General features: G+C 39.8%; 1 protein-coding gene across 6 annotated transcripts in view; it reads right to left on the reverse strand.

Annotated features, from left to right (window-relative positions):
• Nucleotides 1-19,255, reverse strand: part of LOC112983271 (SAM and SH3 domain-containing protein 1) — a 565,928-nt gene that overhangs the window by 11,304 nt on the left and 535,369 nt on the right. For all 6 annotated transcript variants that reach the window (XM_064509183.1, XM_026100264.2, XM_026100262.2 and 3 more), the window contains 8 exons: nt 16,570-16,916; nt 11,999-12,070; nt 9,475-9,618; nt 7,154-7,289; nt 5,987-6,156; nt 4,649-4,858; nt 3,839-3,989; nt 1,495-1,608 (listed from right to left, as the gene is read on the reverse strand). In XM_064509183.1, coding sequence (XP_064365253.1) covers nt 1,495-1,608; nt 3,839-3,989; nt 4,649-4,858; nt 5,987-6,156; nt 7,154-7,289; nt 9,475-9,618; nt 11,999-12,070; nt 16,570-16,916 — 1,344 coding nt within the window. The remainder of the gene's footprint in view (nt 1-1,494; nt 1,609-3,838; nt 3,990-4,648; nt 4,859-5,986; nt 6,157-7,153; nt 7,290-9,474; nt 9,619-11,998; nt 12,071-16,569; nt 16,917-19,255) is intronic.

A 19,255-nucleotide genomic window follows, 5' to 3' on the forward strand; every position in this document is an offset into this window, starting at 1 on the left:
AATCTCTGGATGAATTTCATACCAAATGTTCTTTCCATAATGGCTTTCAAAACAAGAACTAAATGCATTAGTGAACAAAAATGATGCAGAAATGCAGCAATCCATAAGTGAAAAGCAATATAAAAAGCATTAGTGATATCTCACATTCTGCAAAACTCAGATAGAAATACTAGTTTAAATATAAAAGTAAGTATCTAAGCAGACAGGCAATGACAACTGCTTTCTAAAGATTTTATCGTATTTTTAAAATAAGGAAAACGTACAAGCAGCAATTTAACTTCAGTGCTACAGCTATCATTATGATGGCACTGAGAGATAAAAAGGAAAGAAAATTGTCACATATGCTGCATATTTAGCTATGATTATATTCCGGCATGCCTACTGTATGGGGATTCCATGTTCAAGAAAAATATTTTCTCTGCCCTTCAGGAATTTAGTATATGGTGGAGTTGAGGCATTTAGATTCAAAGCAAATGGCAATTTTCTTTCAATAAATGGTTATTTCTGAGCAGCAGATTGACAGAAAATGCACATACTCAAAGACATTCAGCTCATATTTTAAATTGGAAAAAGGGCTACTACAAGGGATACAGCATCTCTATTTATTCTGTTCTTGGTTTCCTATCTACACTGGGTGAAACCAGGCAGTTTGAGGCCAAACCAGGGCTCAAAGGCTTGGATTGATAATGTCAAACCAACTGAAACCCAAACCAATTGAATTCATTTTAGTATTTCATCCTTCATGAGAAGTTTACACCTTTCCTGAAATAAACAATTCTCAGTCAACACACAAATCCAATTTCTTCAAAACAAGAGAGAGTAATCTCTGTTATCATCTACCTTCTTAATTTTTCACCCTTTTACTGATGCAAGACAAGGTAGTTGGAAATTAACATGATAAGTGGTTCTTTTTTTTTCTTGCCAACTTTTCAATTAATTAACTTGCAAGTGTTCATATAAAGGCCCTAAATCTCTATAGCTGGCTTCTGCTCAGAGGACAATGCAACATGCAACCTGAGCAAACACAAAAATACTGCCTAAAATGAAGAATTTTCTTTTCTAAATAGTTTTTGTGAAGGTTTAGAATAAATCCTCCTAATCCCAGTGGAGTTCAGGGACTTCTTCATTGCCAGTGCTCCCTTAGAGAAGGGTTGTCTGAGTAACAGAAGCCTCACGAGGCACGGCTGCACAAGACTATGATAGGGAATGGAAAAGGCTAGCGATGGCAGTGAGAAGGCCTGTTGTCTTAGGATCCCAAAAGAAAGCAGATGATCTGTGAAACATGATCTGTTTCCTATCAGTGCAAATAAATAAATTAGTAGCAATGAAAACCAGTGGCCCAAGCTAAGAAGGAAAGAGGCAGTCAGAGCGAGGGAGAAAGTAAAGCATGAAGTACCTCTGTGTTAGTTACAAACATGAGCAGAAACCATACAAAGTCATCTACTGAAAAAAGGCTGTAAGGATTATGAGGCTTTTTGCCATCATTATTATTACCGTTCTCCAGGTTTTCACTGCTCTCATAGCAGCCAGAATCCCGAGGAGAGCATCCAGTTAGGCCTTGACCTTCAATGAGAAGTTTTTCCTGAGATCCTGACTGGTCACTGTTACCTAGAGGAAATGAGGGAGTCCAGTGAAAACAGGGACAGAGAATCCAGTTGGACTTCTCAGCCTTACATTTGCAACACCTACATTGTTTTCACCATTATATTAATCTTATCAGACCATGGTTTAAAAAAGAGCAAGCATTAGGTACAGACATCACAAATGGATAAATAGCTTCAGGAAGTATTCATTCTGTTTTGTTCAGGATTAAATACCAGCCTCAGCATGACTGTCATGGAGCAGTGACGTACACAACGAAAGCAGAACGGAGTATGTGTCCTTCTCAGCTGCCTCAGTGCCACATCCTGAAACTTACCTTTTAAGTGGCTGTGGGGAGTGAAATACTAATAAACCATGCAAATTTATTTAAAACAATCGTATCAAGGTTCCAAACCCCAAATCAAGTAAAAGAGAAAAAAAAATCCCAATCCTGATCTACTCTGCAGAAAGGACCAAGAGGAAGGATCAGGAGTGGGTCTTGCAAAGTCAGACCCCTACTGACTCCTAATGAATGGGGAAGAGACAAGGAAGAGACTGGTGGTAAAAACACCTGCCTCCCTTGCTCTGTGCCTAGAGCCAACGCTAGTGTGGTGAGGACTGGGCTGCATAGGCTGGATTCCAGGAATTTGCCCACAGTGTTTGGTTAGAAATTATGCTTTTGTAAAGACCCTAAATCAGGAGCTGGAGAGAGAGAGAAAACCAACTCCATGATGCAAAGAGATAGTTTATGTTGTGTGGGTTGGGTTTTTTTTTCTGTCATAACATGTCAGAAACAGCCATTCTGCTTCCTGTTCTCAGAGCCTGAAAGGTAATTAGGGAGTGGAAAGAAATGCTGCTGCCCCTCCCAGGTTCCAGCTGTCTCTTCTTCTCTTTCCTTTCTGCTCATCACCCTTATTTGGGACTGGAATTTATACTTTCTAACCGCTACATCAAATAGTCCTCAAATTTTCAAACCAAAACTGAAGGTTCTCTTCACGGAAGAGAACATTCTAAGTAGGTCTGCAAATAACCAAGAGAGGTTCGTACTAGGTGACAAGTAGCCACTCTTGAACAAGCAAAAAGAATCCAAGTAATTCTGCAATTGCAGCTTTTCTTTTGGGAGAAAGTCTCAAAGCCTCTTTGGGAAACGCACAAGAAAGCTACATGTCAGTGAAAGCTCAGGCCACACAGCACTATCCAGAGTCTGACCACAAATCTCTTTGTAACAGAATTAAACCTCACTCACTTAATAAGCAGCTGTTTAAATTGCTGCTATGGCAGTTTAAGCTAAATTGTAGGATTTTGCACGGAAGCAGCTGAGAAAACCCTCACACAATCCATCCCACTGATTCTGCTCCAGGGACACTAAACTTCTGCTAACACTTTGGGATGAAGAGGGAACTCAGTAATGTTTTAGGCTGATGCAGTTAGGTGTTACATGGGTCTCAGCCCTTACCTCCAGCAATGCCTGCTTTTCAAGTGGGTGATTCTACTCTGCTATGACTTTTGGCTATCGTATGGCTGGTACAGCTCTGCTTCGTCCTGTGCATCAGAGGCCTTCTCCAGTTTGACTGCCAGGGCTCACCCTGCTTCCACAATCTTTGTTACCGCTTGCTTGGGACCCTCTGGACAACGGGCAGAGTTGCACTGCTGCATATTAGACAGTTGTGCCACTGTTGCTCTTTACACCTGACTGATATGTTTTTCTCCTCTTGAAAATTGCTGTATTGTCATGTATACAACCTGAGGGCACCTGTACAATCCTGCAGTTCCCAGAGTCCAAGGACCAGATGCATATGCAGGTAAAAAAACCCAAAAGTTTAACTGATATCACCTTTCCCCACAGCTCTCTGGGCTTTGACCTTTTTCTTACCCTTGGTAACCCCCAATTTCCTCTCTCTAGCCTAGAAGCTCTCTTCCTTCCTATTCTCTATGCCACAGCTTCTTATTTTGAGATGGTTATCTCAGAACTTATTCTTGAACATCAGTATTTTAAAGGGTTATTTGCTGTACTTTTGACATCCTATCACTTGAATAATTTGGGGAGCAGGGCTTACATGAACAAAGAATTCTGGTAGAACAAAAGCAACCCTTAAGTCACCCCTCAAAAATCTGTGTGCTGTGACACAGGAGGACCACGGAAATAAGGAAATAACTAGATTAGAAAAAAATGTCAAAATCCCTGAGCTGGTTTTGTGTTCTAAGGGGTTCTTGGCAGAGCTCTAGTAAACTTGAAAACCCCAAACAACCCACGTACTATCATATTCCTGCAGAAGTTCCACTGCTGTGAGGAGAACAGCTCTGTGCTCAGGATCTCGGATGTTCAGTTCATCCAAATCTTCTTCTTCTAAAAGCTTAAAGGTATCCAGATCTTCATAACCATTGAACAGAAAAGTGGGCATATGCTCCTGCACAGGAGGAAACAGGAAAAAGAGTGAACTATAAGACAACAACATATTTATTCAACTTACTTTGGGAATAAAAATACTAGAGATTTTCATTACCAGGAAAAAAGCAGTAGTTTAGCAAATGCAAACCACTGCATAACAGCAAAATTACAGGATTATATATCGTATAAACATCAATCTGATATTAGGGAGATAGCTGTGCCAGAATTAGAATGCTCTACATATTTTTGTATTTAGAATGCACTGTATTAAATGCACTCAGTAGCATGCTACCCAGACAGTACAAAGGATGAACTACAGCCACAGTAGTTTATCTCCAGCCCTTCCAAAAAGGAATATGGAAAATAACTTCCTCCTTAAAGAGAGGGTAAGTATTATTATTTTATGCTTTCTGATTGCTTTTGAAATGTGTTAGCTGGCAGCCATACTACGTAATGCTTTATGCTTTCTGAGCACATACAGCTTGCAGCACCTCATCAAGCATGACAGGCAGTTCTGCCAGGCCTCAGCCATTTCTATGCTGCAGCTAAGGCCTGATTCTACTAAGTGGGATCATGTTCCTTAGGATTAGTAATATGCTGTACAGCTAGTAACTTCAAAGATGTGCCCCCTTTCCCACAAGCAAAGTTGAAGGGTAAACAGAAAGACAGAACATGGACCTTTAAGTTGATGCGATCCAAGAGATCCTCAACGGACTTGGGCTGGGGTGGTCTGCTTTTCCGGCGTCTCCTGGTGGGCCGCTTTGGCTTCTCTTCCTCTTCATTTAATACGTCCACATAGATAAACTTGAAAGTGCCAACTTTGTTGTTCAACAGGCCCATCCACGTGCCCATGGGTGGTTTGCTGATTATATCAATGATGTCACCTTTCTGCAGACCAAGAAAGCAAGAAAGACATTTAGGCACGCTTTCTGATGGATAGTCAAACAAACTCATCATTTTCCCCTAGTTTTTTGTGTACACAAAGCCTAGCCTACAGGAAAACATCCTTTAGTTTTGAGCAGATTAGCCAGACCTGTTGCAAGGATGTCTTCTTATATATATATATTTTTTACAAATGGAGAAGAAAAAAAAGGGAATCTGAGTGATTTGCCTAAGATCGCAGAGGAAGTCAGTAGCAGTATCTGGAAGAGAGCCTAACCAGTCCAGATTTGCAAACCCACTCACGCCCTGGACTGCACCACTGCTGTTTCGCAGAGATGGCTTGAGGGTGTGTAACTGTCTGAAACTGGTGCAAATGAGAACAGTCTCAGGCTGCTCAGTGCAGATGGGCACAATTTGACATCAGATTTTCTGAGAAAAGGTGGTATATGAAGAAGGAATGCCACTGTATTGTTGCTTTTCCCACTACATTCCTGATTATATCAAATAAGTGGATGCACAATAGTCATTGTACCATTCAAGAGGTTGCCTTACTTATATCTGCTTTAATAAGAATTAGCTGTCTTTGGAATTTTAAGTAATGAATAACCTGGAAGGAGTCAGATAGGCTGGATAGAGTACTGCACAAATAAAAAGAACAAAAGCTGATACTCAGAAAAATTAAAGGGCACCAACAACACATGGTCAGCAGAGTAATTCAGTATTAGCTCAAAAACAAGACATATTAACATTAAGCCTTTAAAAGACACTGTATGCAGGCTCATCCACATTCCTCCCCAGATTTTCAGAAATTATTAACTAACTAATGGATTAATTCACAGGACAGGCAAGTATTTTTTCTGATTTTTTTTTTTTTAAATCCTTGCAAAATTGCTTCAAGTGTATTTCCTAGGATGTAGGGAAATACTATGAATTACTTAATTATGGTCTGTAATATTTTGCTATCATTCAAGCAAATCTTAAAGGTATCAGAATAAGACATGTAAAAAGCCTGCAAAAAGCACATGTAAGTGCATTAAAAGACTAAGAATTGTAAAGTTCTTCTGAAGAGCTTGTCATTAGTGGTTTTGTCAGAATAAAAATTTGACCCCCATTAAAAGCAAAAACAAGTGGTACCTTGAGCTTCAGAGAGTCAGTATCATAAGGGCTGGGAGTAAAATCAGTATGAACCCTGGCTCTTCCACAAAATGGTCCTCTGTAAGGAGGCTCTTCATCATCACCATCTTCAGATTTCACGCTCTCCCTGTTGCTGGTTGAGGAATCTGTTGTGCTCACCGTCTGACCACCTAAGCACATGTGTGTGAGAGAGAAAATATCAGTTTACAGAAAAAAATCTCCTTGTGAAGAAGGTTCAAAAACAGACGCAAGACAGAAATCCCAGTTAGAGCTTCCTCAAAAATGGGACTTATTTCTACACAATACTGTAATTAAAATTAAAAGTCCTTAAATGCTGTTATTTCTTACACTCATATACATGCGATGGGAGGGTTAGTGAACCTATTTTACACTCCTTCCCAAATTAATCTCCTCAACGTTTAATCGAGGAGTTACTTAATTTGTGCCTTGTCTATGGTACTTCACAGATGTGATCTGCCTGCAAAGTTTTGCCCACAAAAAACCTCAGTGAGAAAGTGACACTTTGCATCCATCTTAAAAAAACAAACAAACAAACAAACAAAAAAATGTTCCCTGATACAGATTCACTTCAGGCTTTTTTCCTAATAACTTCTTGGCTTCTATTGCTCAGTAATTCATAGCAGAGTCCCCGTCTGGATCCTGCTTAAGCTCTGATTTTTGCTAGAGACATTCTTAACTAGAGAATTTTTAAATAATACTCCTCATATAGTCAATGAGAGAATCTCAAGGTCTCTCCATAACAAGTTAAAAAGAAAACTAAAACAGCAGGAGTCCCCAGGAGAAATCCTGTGTAAAGATGTGCCCATTCACTGGTGGCCTTTGATCTGAATCTTTGATAATCACTCAAATCATTTGTATTATAATAACAGGGCCCAGCAGCCCCAGCCAGAGAGCAGGATTTCACTTTCTCAGGGCTCTGTATAAACACAAAACAAAAGAGATAGTCATCTCTGCACCAAAAAGCTTACAGCACTCTTCAGCTAAAAGTTGAAGATATTGTTCACTGTTAACCATGATGACTAACCCATCAGACTTTCTACTTTCAACTGCTGCTTCTGCTTTGACTTTCTCCTATTCTACTTACTGTGGAAATCTCTGCTCCCTGCAGCCACAAAAACGAAGCAACGCAATTACAGCGGAACTTACTCATTGAGCTCTGACCGCTTAAGGAGCTCCTCAGGCTCTCCACTGAGCCACCAGCTTTCAGCTTGGGCTTGTCCAGGGAGTTGGTGTCCAGCTGTGGCGACTGCGGAGAACCTGGCACAACATCTGGGCCAGACTCCTGCAAGAGATCAAACCATTTCAGTTTGGTAAATGAACACAGGCAATGACAGCAACTGCTCGTTTGACTTTGAGCAAGGAACATCTTGTTTTTTCCTGCTGGTTACCAGACAGAACGAAAGCTAATAAGTGTATCAACCTATTTAGTGGCACCCAGGTGTGGCAGGAACCCCATTTTATTGGGCATGGTGGCATAGACAGCAGCAGAAAGTCCAGTCTGAAATAGCTAACACTGGAAGTGGAAAGAAACACTATATGAAACTCCAGTTTCAAAGGTTTTAAAAGTGCTTGCTATTTTACCAGCAGCATTGGCCAAACAGCTAAAGCTTAACTCAACTTTCTGAATCAGAATTTTGTATAAAGATGAGAACAGACAAAACAGACACTGCAAATCAGACACACAGCAATGTACCTTTTTTTGCAGTGAATTACTGATACTTTTGCTCATTTACTTTCAAGAGAGGAAAAAAAATAATTAACTGGAAAATGCAGCCTAAGCATAATATAAGAACATATAAATAAATAAATACAAAAAAAGATTTTGCCGCATATGCAATAGGTGAGGCAATTTCTCTTTTAATTCAGCCAAGCATTACAGTGAATCCAAATGGGTCTTTCCTAAATTGAAATTCTGTCAGCTTATGTGAAGCATAGTTAAAGCGAAGCAGTGGTTATTTGTGGCCAGAATAGCTTTTGCTTGTTTTTTATGAATGCAGACTGACACTCTGGCATATAGTTTGAGTCACAATGCCACAAAGATAGAAGGCACAAATACTCTAAAATGACTGTGCCAAAAAAATTGAAAACAAAAGAACTCTAGCTTGCATACAAGAAGAGTTTCTGCGCAGATGGGTGGTCATGAAACTTCTAGATGCAACCTATTATTTGCATGCTGCAGAATCATCAGAAAAAAAAGTCATCCCAGGATATTACTTCAGAAGTCAAGTCAATCTTGGAGCAAGCTAGAGAGCAGAAGTATTGCTAATTGTAAACTGACTTCTCAATGTATCTCCTTCTTAGGCAGACTTTCCAAAGGGACACTGTGAAGCCAGTCAGGCACCAAAGCATCTTCTTATCAATGTCAAATCATACTGTTAGACCTTAAAATTTTTTAATTATAAGTGTAAGTATAGCTGTAGCATTGCTCCCGGTTATGAACAAACATAGCTAATATTTGTACAAGAAAGAAATATTCCACTGCGTTACTTAAAACTGTCCACAAAACTGCCTGATATGCTCTCTCCAGGTTTAAGAATTTGGGGGTTGTTATCTGAATCTGATTAATTAAAGATCCTTTTACAAACAATAACACTTTGCATTAATCAGGTAGCGCATTACTACATTATTATTTCCACTTTCGTTTTTCTATTACTGCCAGTATACCCTGGTGATCCAGTGACTGGTAAGTGACCACTTGAGGGCGATGTTTGCCAAAAAAAGCTCTGCTTTCCCAGCGGTTTTGTAAGCTATTACTTACACATTTCAAGTGGAAAGATTGGTTTTAAACAAACGCTGAAGAATTTCTGACAGCCCACCAAAGCAAAGAATCCAAAGTATATCAAAGGGATTTGTTTGGAAAAATGGAGCAATTACTCTTAGCCCACTAAATTCAAAGTCTAGTTCTACAACTAATGCACTTCAGGTTTGCCTTTAAGAATGAGCTATAAAAATCTGTAACAAAAAGAAGAATAGGGAAATCGTCTATGCGATGCCCCTCCCTGACTGCACTGCACATCTATTTTAATGGACTGCTGCAGAGGTGAAGGTATGATGGAGAATAGATCTGTAATAGAGGAGAAGAACAGAATTTAAACTAAGGTGCAAATTGCAGATTAAATATATTATTGTGACCCTGTGTCATAGGCCAGTTCCCTTAATAAATAACGATGATAGATAAAAAGATGGAAATACAGAGCAAGAGGTGTATTGCCATCAACCATTGGCTTCTGCTGATGAGGTACTTGAATGAAAAATCTGAAAATGCATTTTCACAGTTGGGCTTCTATAAGAAGCCATTTCACAGTGAGGGATTTTATAAGAACACAGAAATAAGCCATACCACACACTCTCGGAAGAAATTTCTTCCTGGCCTGACAGACTCCTCAACTGATATCTTGAAGAATGGGAATCAACATTAATTACCACATCTACAATATTAAGTAGAGTCCATTGCAAATCTTACATACCTGCTCAGACATAGAGTTGCTGTATTTTTTAGACATCCTTTTCTTCATGGTTTCTTTGACAGACTTCACCTTTTTGCCCAGAGATATACGGGATGAAGAGGGTGATTTGATCACTTCTTTATAAACAAAGTCTCCTTCTCTGCCCTGCAAAATAAAACAAGGTTTACACCTATAAAATGCAAGAGCCATTTTTTCCTCTTAGTCCAGCAATCACTGCAGAGGTATCTAGGCAGAGAGGGGATGGTAGCATGGTGTCCTGTTCACTGCTCTAAATTCACTTTCAAGACCTTGTGTGAACCACCATGTCAGTCCTCCTCTATACTCCTCTTGCTGCTAAGGCCTGATTTGTAATCTTTTCTGTTGGTACTGTGTGTGGATGTGTCGGGGTCTGTTAGGATGCCTTTATCCTTTTGAGTTTCAGCTAAGTATTCGACTTTGTTGACAGTTAACTCTACGGTTTCAGACTGCGTCCTCCTCCTAAGGGGACACACAACAGTAGCTGTGCCTCATGTCGGTCAATACCACAGCTTAACAGGACTCAAGTTACCTCTGAGATCGTAGCAAAATACATATTTGGATACCTATATTTGACTACCTAAATTTACATCTTATTTTCAGACAGGCATTCAGTTAACCTCTCTTGATGACCTGTTTTGTGGTTTTACTGTGAATTGTTAAAAAAAATGGGGTGGGGGGGAGGGAGCTACTGAACCCACCAACCGTGGTAGAAGGTTGCACTCGCACAGCTATTCTCAGGACTCAGACACATAAACAGGTTACTGCAGGACTAAATTAGCCGGTCCATGTATAGTGGATGACAAAGGCCAGCTGACTTGAACTCATTTAACCTTTTCTAAACTGGCCTGAGTTACCTAGCATTTACTTACACCACAAGCATACACAAAGAATTACCATGGATCAGTTGACATTTTACAGAACTTATTTTTATGACTCAGCCCATATTCAGGCAGTTTGTGCAGTCAGCATGGTAAGCACATTCTTCCACTCTACAGTACTTCAAGAACCACAGCAAGGCAACTCCATCAGAGCTACCATCAGAGCCTCTGTTGGTAAGGATACACCAAAAATTACACTGCAGAAAGGACCAAAAGCTATTTAATAATTTGACTACTGAATTTGGTCTCTGACTTGGTGTAATAAACCCTTAGAGGACAATTTAGATAAATAAAATAACAAACCCTAAAATACATGTACACTATATTCTGCACAAAGGATTTATCTTTTTTCCAAATTTATGCATGTTTGTTACTTTATCATGTTCTAAAAAGTCTCTGTGAAGTTTAACTGACACTTTAATTCTGATACTTTCATCTTTTTCCAAGTTGTTTGTGATTAAAATTTCTTTGGTAACTTTTGGTCTTCTTTCAGCACAAATTAAGGATAGCTCTTTGCATGATCTTTTCTGAAAAAAAAAAATCCTCTAACTAATGGACTTGCCTGTTTTCAACAAAAGCTCTTGGTTCTGCACACATTATTCTGGTGCACTGTATTTGTCCCATTGCTGATGCTAGCAGGGAAAATCTAACATCTAAACTTCACACTTTCCTATGTCAAAAACATAACCTGAACAAAATATGCCAAGTTAACTATGTATAAAGATAAACGCTGTGACTTTGGAAGTTAAATTTTTCCTTGAGTAGAAAGTTGATGAAGAAGATAACCCACAGTTTAGTCCAATTAAGGGGAAATTTCTGATGTAAAAAACATCAGCTAGTATAAAATAATGGCATATACATTTCTTACAATTTAAATTTAATTTAAAGTAAAGCAGAGAAATCACCAGAGCTAAGCTTGAGATAGTAGAAGTCCTTCTTGATATTAAAAAAAGAAAAAAAAATATATAGGCAATTTAATTTGATATACTGTTCTGGCTCATAGTTATTTTTGGCTGCAGTCTGATCAGCATTAACACTAGGATCAACATGAGTAACATAAAAGGAATAATTCTCGTGGCAGTTATTTTATTAGATTTTTACATATATAAAAAAAACTCAGCACTGAGATCAACTGTACAGCACCCAGCACAATGGGATCCTGATCTACTCCACAGCTCTTAAAAACAATGAGAAAACAAATAATAAATCACTTATACAATGACTTCTACCCAAATAACTTGCAGATCTTCACTGAATGAAAGCTTGCCTCATCATTCCAAAAAGTAAATGTTTTACCAAGAAAGTATAGTAATCATATGTTTTGCCTGGAGAGATGCTCTGAGGAAGCCAGACACAGGAACAGCCCACAGATGTGCCCCCAGATCTATGCTTTGATCACTTGTTCCTGCATCTTTAGACATATGGTTTATAAATACTCACACACACATGGATATGGGTGGATATGTTATTCTCAAAGCTAAGGAAGTCTGTGGTTAAAAAAGACACCCTGCCTTCTTGGATCCCCAAACTGGTATTATGGACCTAAATTACACTTAGGCCTATTATAACTCCATTGTGCATTTCATTTAATGCTATTTCAAGCCTGCGCCTTCTTGCCTTACACTCACCATTTGGTCAGAACTGTTTCCAATATGAAGGGAACGATTTGTCAAGTCAAATCCTCCAAAGCTACAGGTTCTCTGCAAAAAAAAAGGACAGAAACAGTTGTATCACAATGATTAGCTCAGTACAAACATCTGCAATTCGGAGAATGTCAGTGAAAACACTAACATATGCAAAAATGGAAACGAACAAACAAAGGATGGAAGACCAAAGATTCAAGCATTACAAATCGAGAATGCTGTTGTACACCAACTTGAGTCATTTGTCTCTTCCGGAGACAACTCCTTGGTCTAAGGTCTGTTGCTGTTGAGTCACCTATTGCCTACTCTTTTTTTAAAAAGAAAAAAAGACATTTGGTCTGAGGAAACTGTTTGTTCATCTTATGCATAAAGTTTTCCAGGTTCCTGGCAACTCCACCTCAGCACTTAAGTCTCCCTTCATCCATCAGTCCACACTAGCACTGAAACAGATAAGAACCAGTTCTCTAAAGCACTGAATAATCTACCTTCTGGGAACAGCTGCATATGCTTAACTTCCACTGAAATACAGGCAATGCTAGTGGCCTTTGTAGGGCAAACCCTTGGTAAGAGGAGAGGAAAAGAAGTCCCCTCCAGCTGTTCATAAGCATTGTGCCCCGACAGACTTAGAAAGCCCCAATTGCAGATGAGGTATTTCTCACCACCTCCATGCTGGTACAGGGCAGTTCTGCTACTTTTGGGAGAAAGTAGGTCATATTTTCAGTGGCACTATCACCTAATGGAGTGACTCAGATGCTACTCCCTGTGCTCGGCTGCATGCACAGATACAGTTTATCATAATCATCCTGCATTAAAAAAACAATCAGCGTTATGACACTGCTTCCCTCCGAAGAGCAAAGGGCAACCAGACTCAGTGCAGCTGTACTTCCACAGCCAAAGCCAGAGCACTGAAATTTGACAGATGAGTCTCTGCTAAAGCTATGGCATCACTTGAAAAAAGACCAGTTCCTTAGGGTGGCTCAGAGAGAGTCTAGTTTTTGCCTTGCAATCCAACAGGTCAAAACATTGACTTTTTTTTTTTTTTTTTTGCCTTTGAACAACAAACTGCACAATCCACTGCCAGTTACCTGGCCCTGTCAGGAGCCTCAAAAGGCAATCCAGGAAAATGAGGGCATGGCAGTTACAATTTACTTGTACAGTTTCAACTCTAAAGTATGTGTTTAGCGATAGGCAGATCTCTGTTATAAATATTCTCTTTACAGTCAGCCATGAGACAAACAGGATGCAGAATATCAGGAATTTGCAAACTGTGCATTTTTAGGGCCTGAACTACTCAATGGAGAACTTGAAAGATACCTTAAGACTTAACTAAGCATCAGATCAAACCTACAAAAGATTTGCCCAATTGGTACAATAAGCATGAAGATCCGCTACCTGAGAACTACCGGTTCGCTTGGGCACTTTATTACAAAGAGGCAAGACCTATAAACTGTGCCACTTAATAAACAACTCTATTATTTGGTTCTGTTAAGGTACTTCTCTTCCTGCCTCATTCACTGCTAATCAGCATACACATTAATTGCTTTTTAAAGTTTCTTTTCTTGCTGTATGTTGGGTGCTGCATACCTACAGTGACAATTTTTGCACCAACCATAACTCTCTTCGAACTCACAGACAGCTTTGTTTAGGCCCCACACACATGAAAAAGAGTGCTGCGATGTAGAATTCTTTAAAATGTTTTCTCTGCGGAAGGCAATGTAACTATGGCACAGCTTTTAAAAACTGTTTTTGGAAAGCATTTGAGACTAACCACAAGTAATAAGATCATTTTTTAAAGCATAGTGCATCTAACTGTAAGTAACGTAGTCCTTCTGTAAAGAGTCCACTCTAAGCAATCCTACAGCGTAGGGCGATCCCAGAGAAGACATCTGGAATTGCTCTGAGCAAACGTCTCTCAAACCAGCCAGAGCTCCTCCTACAGCAGGTTCTTCCAAGAGCAAAATGGCTGTTGGTTAAAATGTACCATATTAAGGATTCTTATTGTCCCATTATGGACCTCCCCATACATTCAACTTTCACCTTCAGATTCCATCAGTGACCCTAGTAATTCTGTACCAAACAAAAGGTCTGTGGATGAGGAAAGGGATATTCAACGGAATGGCCATGCAATCAAAAATATCATTTTGTGAGAAAAGAAAAACTGATACAATTTGAAAATTTCATGCATGTCCAGGTCACTGAAACAAATATAAATGACAAAAATGAATGGCAAGGCAAGACAGAGTCACCAGTTCCACTGAATACATAGGCATTGCAATTTCCCTGAGGTTGCAGCAAACAAACATTAAGTGTTTCTAGGAAGAAGGAGTGGCATTACTTGCGAGGTCAAGAGAAGTTTACCAGCTTTTTGCAGTTTCAGGAAGAAGTGTGTTGAAAAAGCTAGCAAGAACAGTCAGTCCCCACCATTTATCCCCTTTACCAAAGGCTGGAGAAGCCGTTAACTGAGGAGTTCCTCAACAACAACAATGACAAAGTGCTATCCATTTCTTCTCCGACTGTATCTCTGTGAATAAGCAAAAATCAGTCCAGATGGTTCTCATAAGTGAAGTTACTATAGTGTAGTAGACTACTCACTAGAAGAACCGACAAGCCTGTCTCTGGCATCTGTATTTACAAAGACAGCTTTAGAGGGCATTTTTTATTATGGGGCATCTCTGGCACATATGAATATGCTTTTTTGCCTGCCATACCCCTCTACTATTCAACTCACATATGGGTGAGTATGGTGTCTTTTATCACTGTAATGTCCTTGTGGAGAAAGAATGTCTTTTGAGTACGTTTATGAAAAGGAACACTATCAAGCCAGTGGCAAGGCAAGCAGTAAATGCAGAAGAAATAGTGAAATAGCTGAGAGAGAACGTTCGTGCTACTGGGCAGAAACAAACTACTACTATTGTGGCCAAAAGTAAAAAATGAACCACCAAGCCTTGGTCAGCTCCCACTGGTGACTAACCGTTACTCAGAGGGATCAAGGCTATCTCCCTCTCCTATCCTGAATAACTCAAACCTGAAGAAATTAGGCAGAAGCCTCCCAAAATAAAGCTGTAATTCAAGAGGAAAAAACTCTTCCTACTGTACTGTTCGCTGAAATATTTTGCTTAATATTATGGGCCTACCACTGTTTTCACCCACTTAAGTAGGGAACACATCAAAATTGTCAAGACAACAGACTAGCTGGCTCAGCTCTGGAGATCTGGCTGGCTCCAAAGGCAAGTTCCCAAGAAACTCGACATCATGGTGAAGGGAACTACCAAAACTGGGTCAATTAGGCAGGAAGATACATGGCAAAAATTGGGTTTCTTTGGAGTACTCAAATCACTTAATTTCTTGTTGTACTGGAACACTCCCTTTCTTGCCCATCCCTTGTTCCTTTTTTCACAATGCTATGAGGGAAGGGCCCACCTTCAGCTCATGCTAGAAAGCAGGAGCAGTGGCCAGGGACAGTGCAGATGGGACACTTCTGGTGGTGGTGAGCAGCAAGCAGGAGGTCAGTGTCTACATAATGTAAACCTCCCTGACTGTCTGCAGCTGTGACTGTGACTGAAACTACAGAGCTGGGTGGGCTACTTCAGCAGATGAGATGGAAACTGAGAGGGGGAGGGCCAATATGAGGCAATGACACAAGGCAGGAGAGAAACAGAGCACAGTTGACCTAAGCATGCTCTAATCCTTAAAAAATTTTATATATCTCACAGTATCCCTTTAAAAGGATGCTGATTTATGAAGCATCAGGAAACCATTTTTATAGCTTCTCAATGCTTCTTTTCATCAATAATCTCAATTTCTGCTCTAGCGGAAGTTAAAAAGCAGCATTTTGTCATATTTGATTTCTCTGATTGAGTTATTCTGTGCACATGGAAACTGCATCAAACTCTTCACGGTATACTAGTATACTTTTCCCTTACAGAAGAATTACAGTGCTTAAGAGTTTCTAAAGGCAAGGAAAGCAGCAAAAGCACAGAATTTTAGTTAAAAGTATAAAGCAATAAATGTCAACTGCAACCTCACAGAAACTGGAAGGCCACCTTCATGGCAACTCTTTGACTCACAGACTTTTGGTGGATTCTCAAGAGAACCCTTTTAGTACAGCGATCCACTGTGGCAGCCCACTTCCTCTTGGCCTCCTCATCCTCCTCCAGCAGGCATCTCCTCAGGTCCTGCTTGTCGGCCTTGCTCAGGGTCCTGTCAGTAACGGGACGCACCAACTGTGAGAGGTTGAGGTGACTGTACAGGCTTCTCTCCACCACATAGGTAATATTGAACTCGCTGACAGAAGTGCGCCCTCGTAGCCTTCTGTTTGGGAAGCCACAACCTCCACCCCCTTTCGCTTTGTGCCGTAGTAATTGTAGGTCGCAAGTTGTGGGGGATGCTCCTTTCCTAGCAGGGCGCTGGCAGAGAAAAGCTCTGGAACAGGAATAGTTAGTATCCATTTTCTTCAATCGGATCTGCTTCCTTACACTCTGAATCTCCTCCAGGGACACCAGAAGATGGTGCTTGTGCCTGTTGCTGTCATAAAAGCAAATGCTTTCTGTACTTACCCCATGGCTCAGGGAGCCGAGGCTCTTCTTCATCTCCCCATCTGTCAAGGAGCGGCAAACTTTCTGGGTCTTCTCCTCTTCTGGGTAAGAGAAAAAAGTCCCAAGTTTCTTGGGAGGCTTGATAAGGCCACGGCTATCAGTTTTGCTAAAGGTCTTCACCAGCTTCCGGTTAGCTCCCCAAGTATCAAGACTGCTGGATGAGGGAGAAGTAGTAAGCGAGTCCGAGTCATCCTCTGGCTGCTTCTCGCAGGAGCCATCAAAGTAGAATTGCTTCTTGTGAACCCCAGAGTAAAGTGCCGATCTGTCATCCAGTATAGGAGAATTGTCAAGTGAGTGCTCTTCCACACCTACAGGGGACAAAAGCAGCACAAAGCATGTCATCACTCATTTAAAATGGAAGGAAACTTCTTCATGATATAAGAAACCCAGAAGGTATTTGTGGGTGGATAAATTTGAACAAGTTCCTTCCATTTGTGAAGTGAGAGTTCTGGGATGAGTTAATAATAGACTATAGCATCCAGCACTGCTGTAGAAAGCAGCATTTGTCCCAGAAAAGTATACAGCTGAGCTCAAGGATGAAATGAAAAGTCGAGCTTTTGATGGAAGAAGAGGGACCAATTTTAACTACACAGAATTTACTTAACAAACACATGCAAAGAAAAGAAATGTAGGTCAAATTGTGGGTGTGCCAATTTCAACAGTGTCCTCCTGCTAATGACAGAAACATATGGTTTTCACCAACTATATATTACAGAAAGGAAAGAAGACTTTTTGAAACAGAAGTACTGGATATGGGCAAAGGGCCAGGACTCTTTTTTTGGGATGGTGTGAAGGGTGAAAAATAGTACCTGAAATTGTAATTCCTTTCCATATTTATCATTTAAAAGCTTTTTCCTCCAGTGTTTTCTCCGGAGCAAAGTTTAGGCTCAGGTTTTGGATGCAGCAGTAAGGAAAGAGTCGAACAAGAATACACATCCTTCTCAGTCCTGCCTGACATACTTCATGGCATTCATGGATATATATCAGAAACACACACAGAAATGCAACTGCATTTGTTCCTTGCAGAGAACTCAAACATGATCATGCAAACTTCCTTTTAAAACCAAACTTCCATTTAGTAGGGGTAGACTTTGCCTTCATCTTTGATGATTCGACAATGTTACAGAAGAGCTAAATCTGAACAACTACAAAAGTATCTATGATTTCCTAAATTAGTTCATCCAATAATAGGACACACATTTCAAGATGAAATAACAGCTGCCTTATAAAAAGGCAGTCACCTTATACAGGCTTCCAGTCTCATCTTCACTCTGTTGGCAAAACATATTTGACACATATTTGCTGCAACTTAAGACACTCTTTTACCAAGATAAAACTAGCTGTGACAGTGAAGGGATAGTGGATCATATCTGACACATCACTTTCACTCCTGAGCACTTGGGGTATAGATTGGAGTCTGATTTTAGCACCACTTTCACTGAAGTGTACAACTTGATTTTTTCTCTTTTAATTCTTGACTTGAACAGAAAATAGACTTTCTTCTGGGACTGAAAACGTGTTGATAAACTATTTTAATCTGTTGAGTAAATATGTTTTTAAACAGCTTGCAAAATATGCCTTGTGGGTCAACACTGTAACAGATGTTATTTGGAGTCAATCCATGATAAAAAAAACACAACATGACATAGATGTAGATGTGATTTACATAAAAAAGTGCCCCCAAATTAGGAAAAATTCAGTAGTTCAGCTAAGAGAAGATTAACACAAAATAATCACGTATTCAGATATTAGCACATACTAGTGCCTACCAGATCATCCAGATTTATAGTTCATGTGATAAAAGAGTCAATATTAGAAATGTGGGAGAAGGAACTGGGACTAGGGTAACTTTTCTTTAAAGAAACAATGGAAACGTGTAAGAAAAGTTTGGCAAAATTATTATTCTTTGTGAAGAGATTTCTGAGAACTGCTTCTTTTGGGGAATTTTATGAAACTGAGCCTACTCTCACGCTTTTGACAAAGGCTGTTGAACGCTAATGAATTTACCGAAATTTTATTGATCTTACTGCATCAAATTTGATAGCCAACCCTCAACAAGCTAGCCATCTAGAATTTCACATGACTTCACACTACTATACTGATTTAAATAACAGCAGCAGAGATCTCAAGAACCTATACGGTCAAATGCAGGTAACCTGGAAAGCCAGACGGCAATCCCGAAATCTGACCAGAATATCTTTTGTGATCTTGCAGAGTCCTCTGATGTACACAAACGGGAATATCGACCTACACTATGAGATATGGGGATGGGCAGCATTTAGGCAGCACTTTTTACTTGCCACATAAAAACTGGGGTTTAGGAAAACCTTCTTGAGAAAAAAAGCTATACATATCTAGTGGATGTTTTGCCTGCTTAAGGGGTCTTCTGCTTATGTAGAAGTAATCCATGTTGCTATTTAGCAATAATTGTTTTTGTTACACAATTTCCCAAGAGCCGATCTACAAAGGAGCTCCAGCATGCTAGAAGTACAAACACAGAGTTATAGATAACTTACTCAGAAGATCCTACAGTTAAAACAGAAAATACAGGCAAAAGATAGAGAAAGAAGGAAGCAGAGCAAACCATTTTTCTTGGTGACAATTGTTAATTGGTGATTTTTCTGTGGAGGGCATGGTGGCTGAGTTC

The sequence above is a fragment of the Dromaius novaehollandiae genome, chromosome 3, assembly GCF_036370855.1.
Source record: "Dromaius novaehollandiae isolate bDroNov1 chromosome 3, bDroNov1.hap1, whole genome shotgun sequence".
NCBI lineage: Eukaryota > Metazoa > Chordata > Aves > Casuariiformes > Dromaiidae > Dromaius > Dromaius novaehollandiae.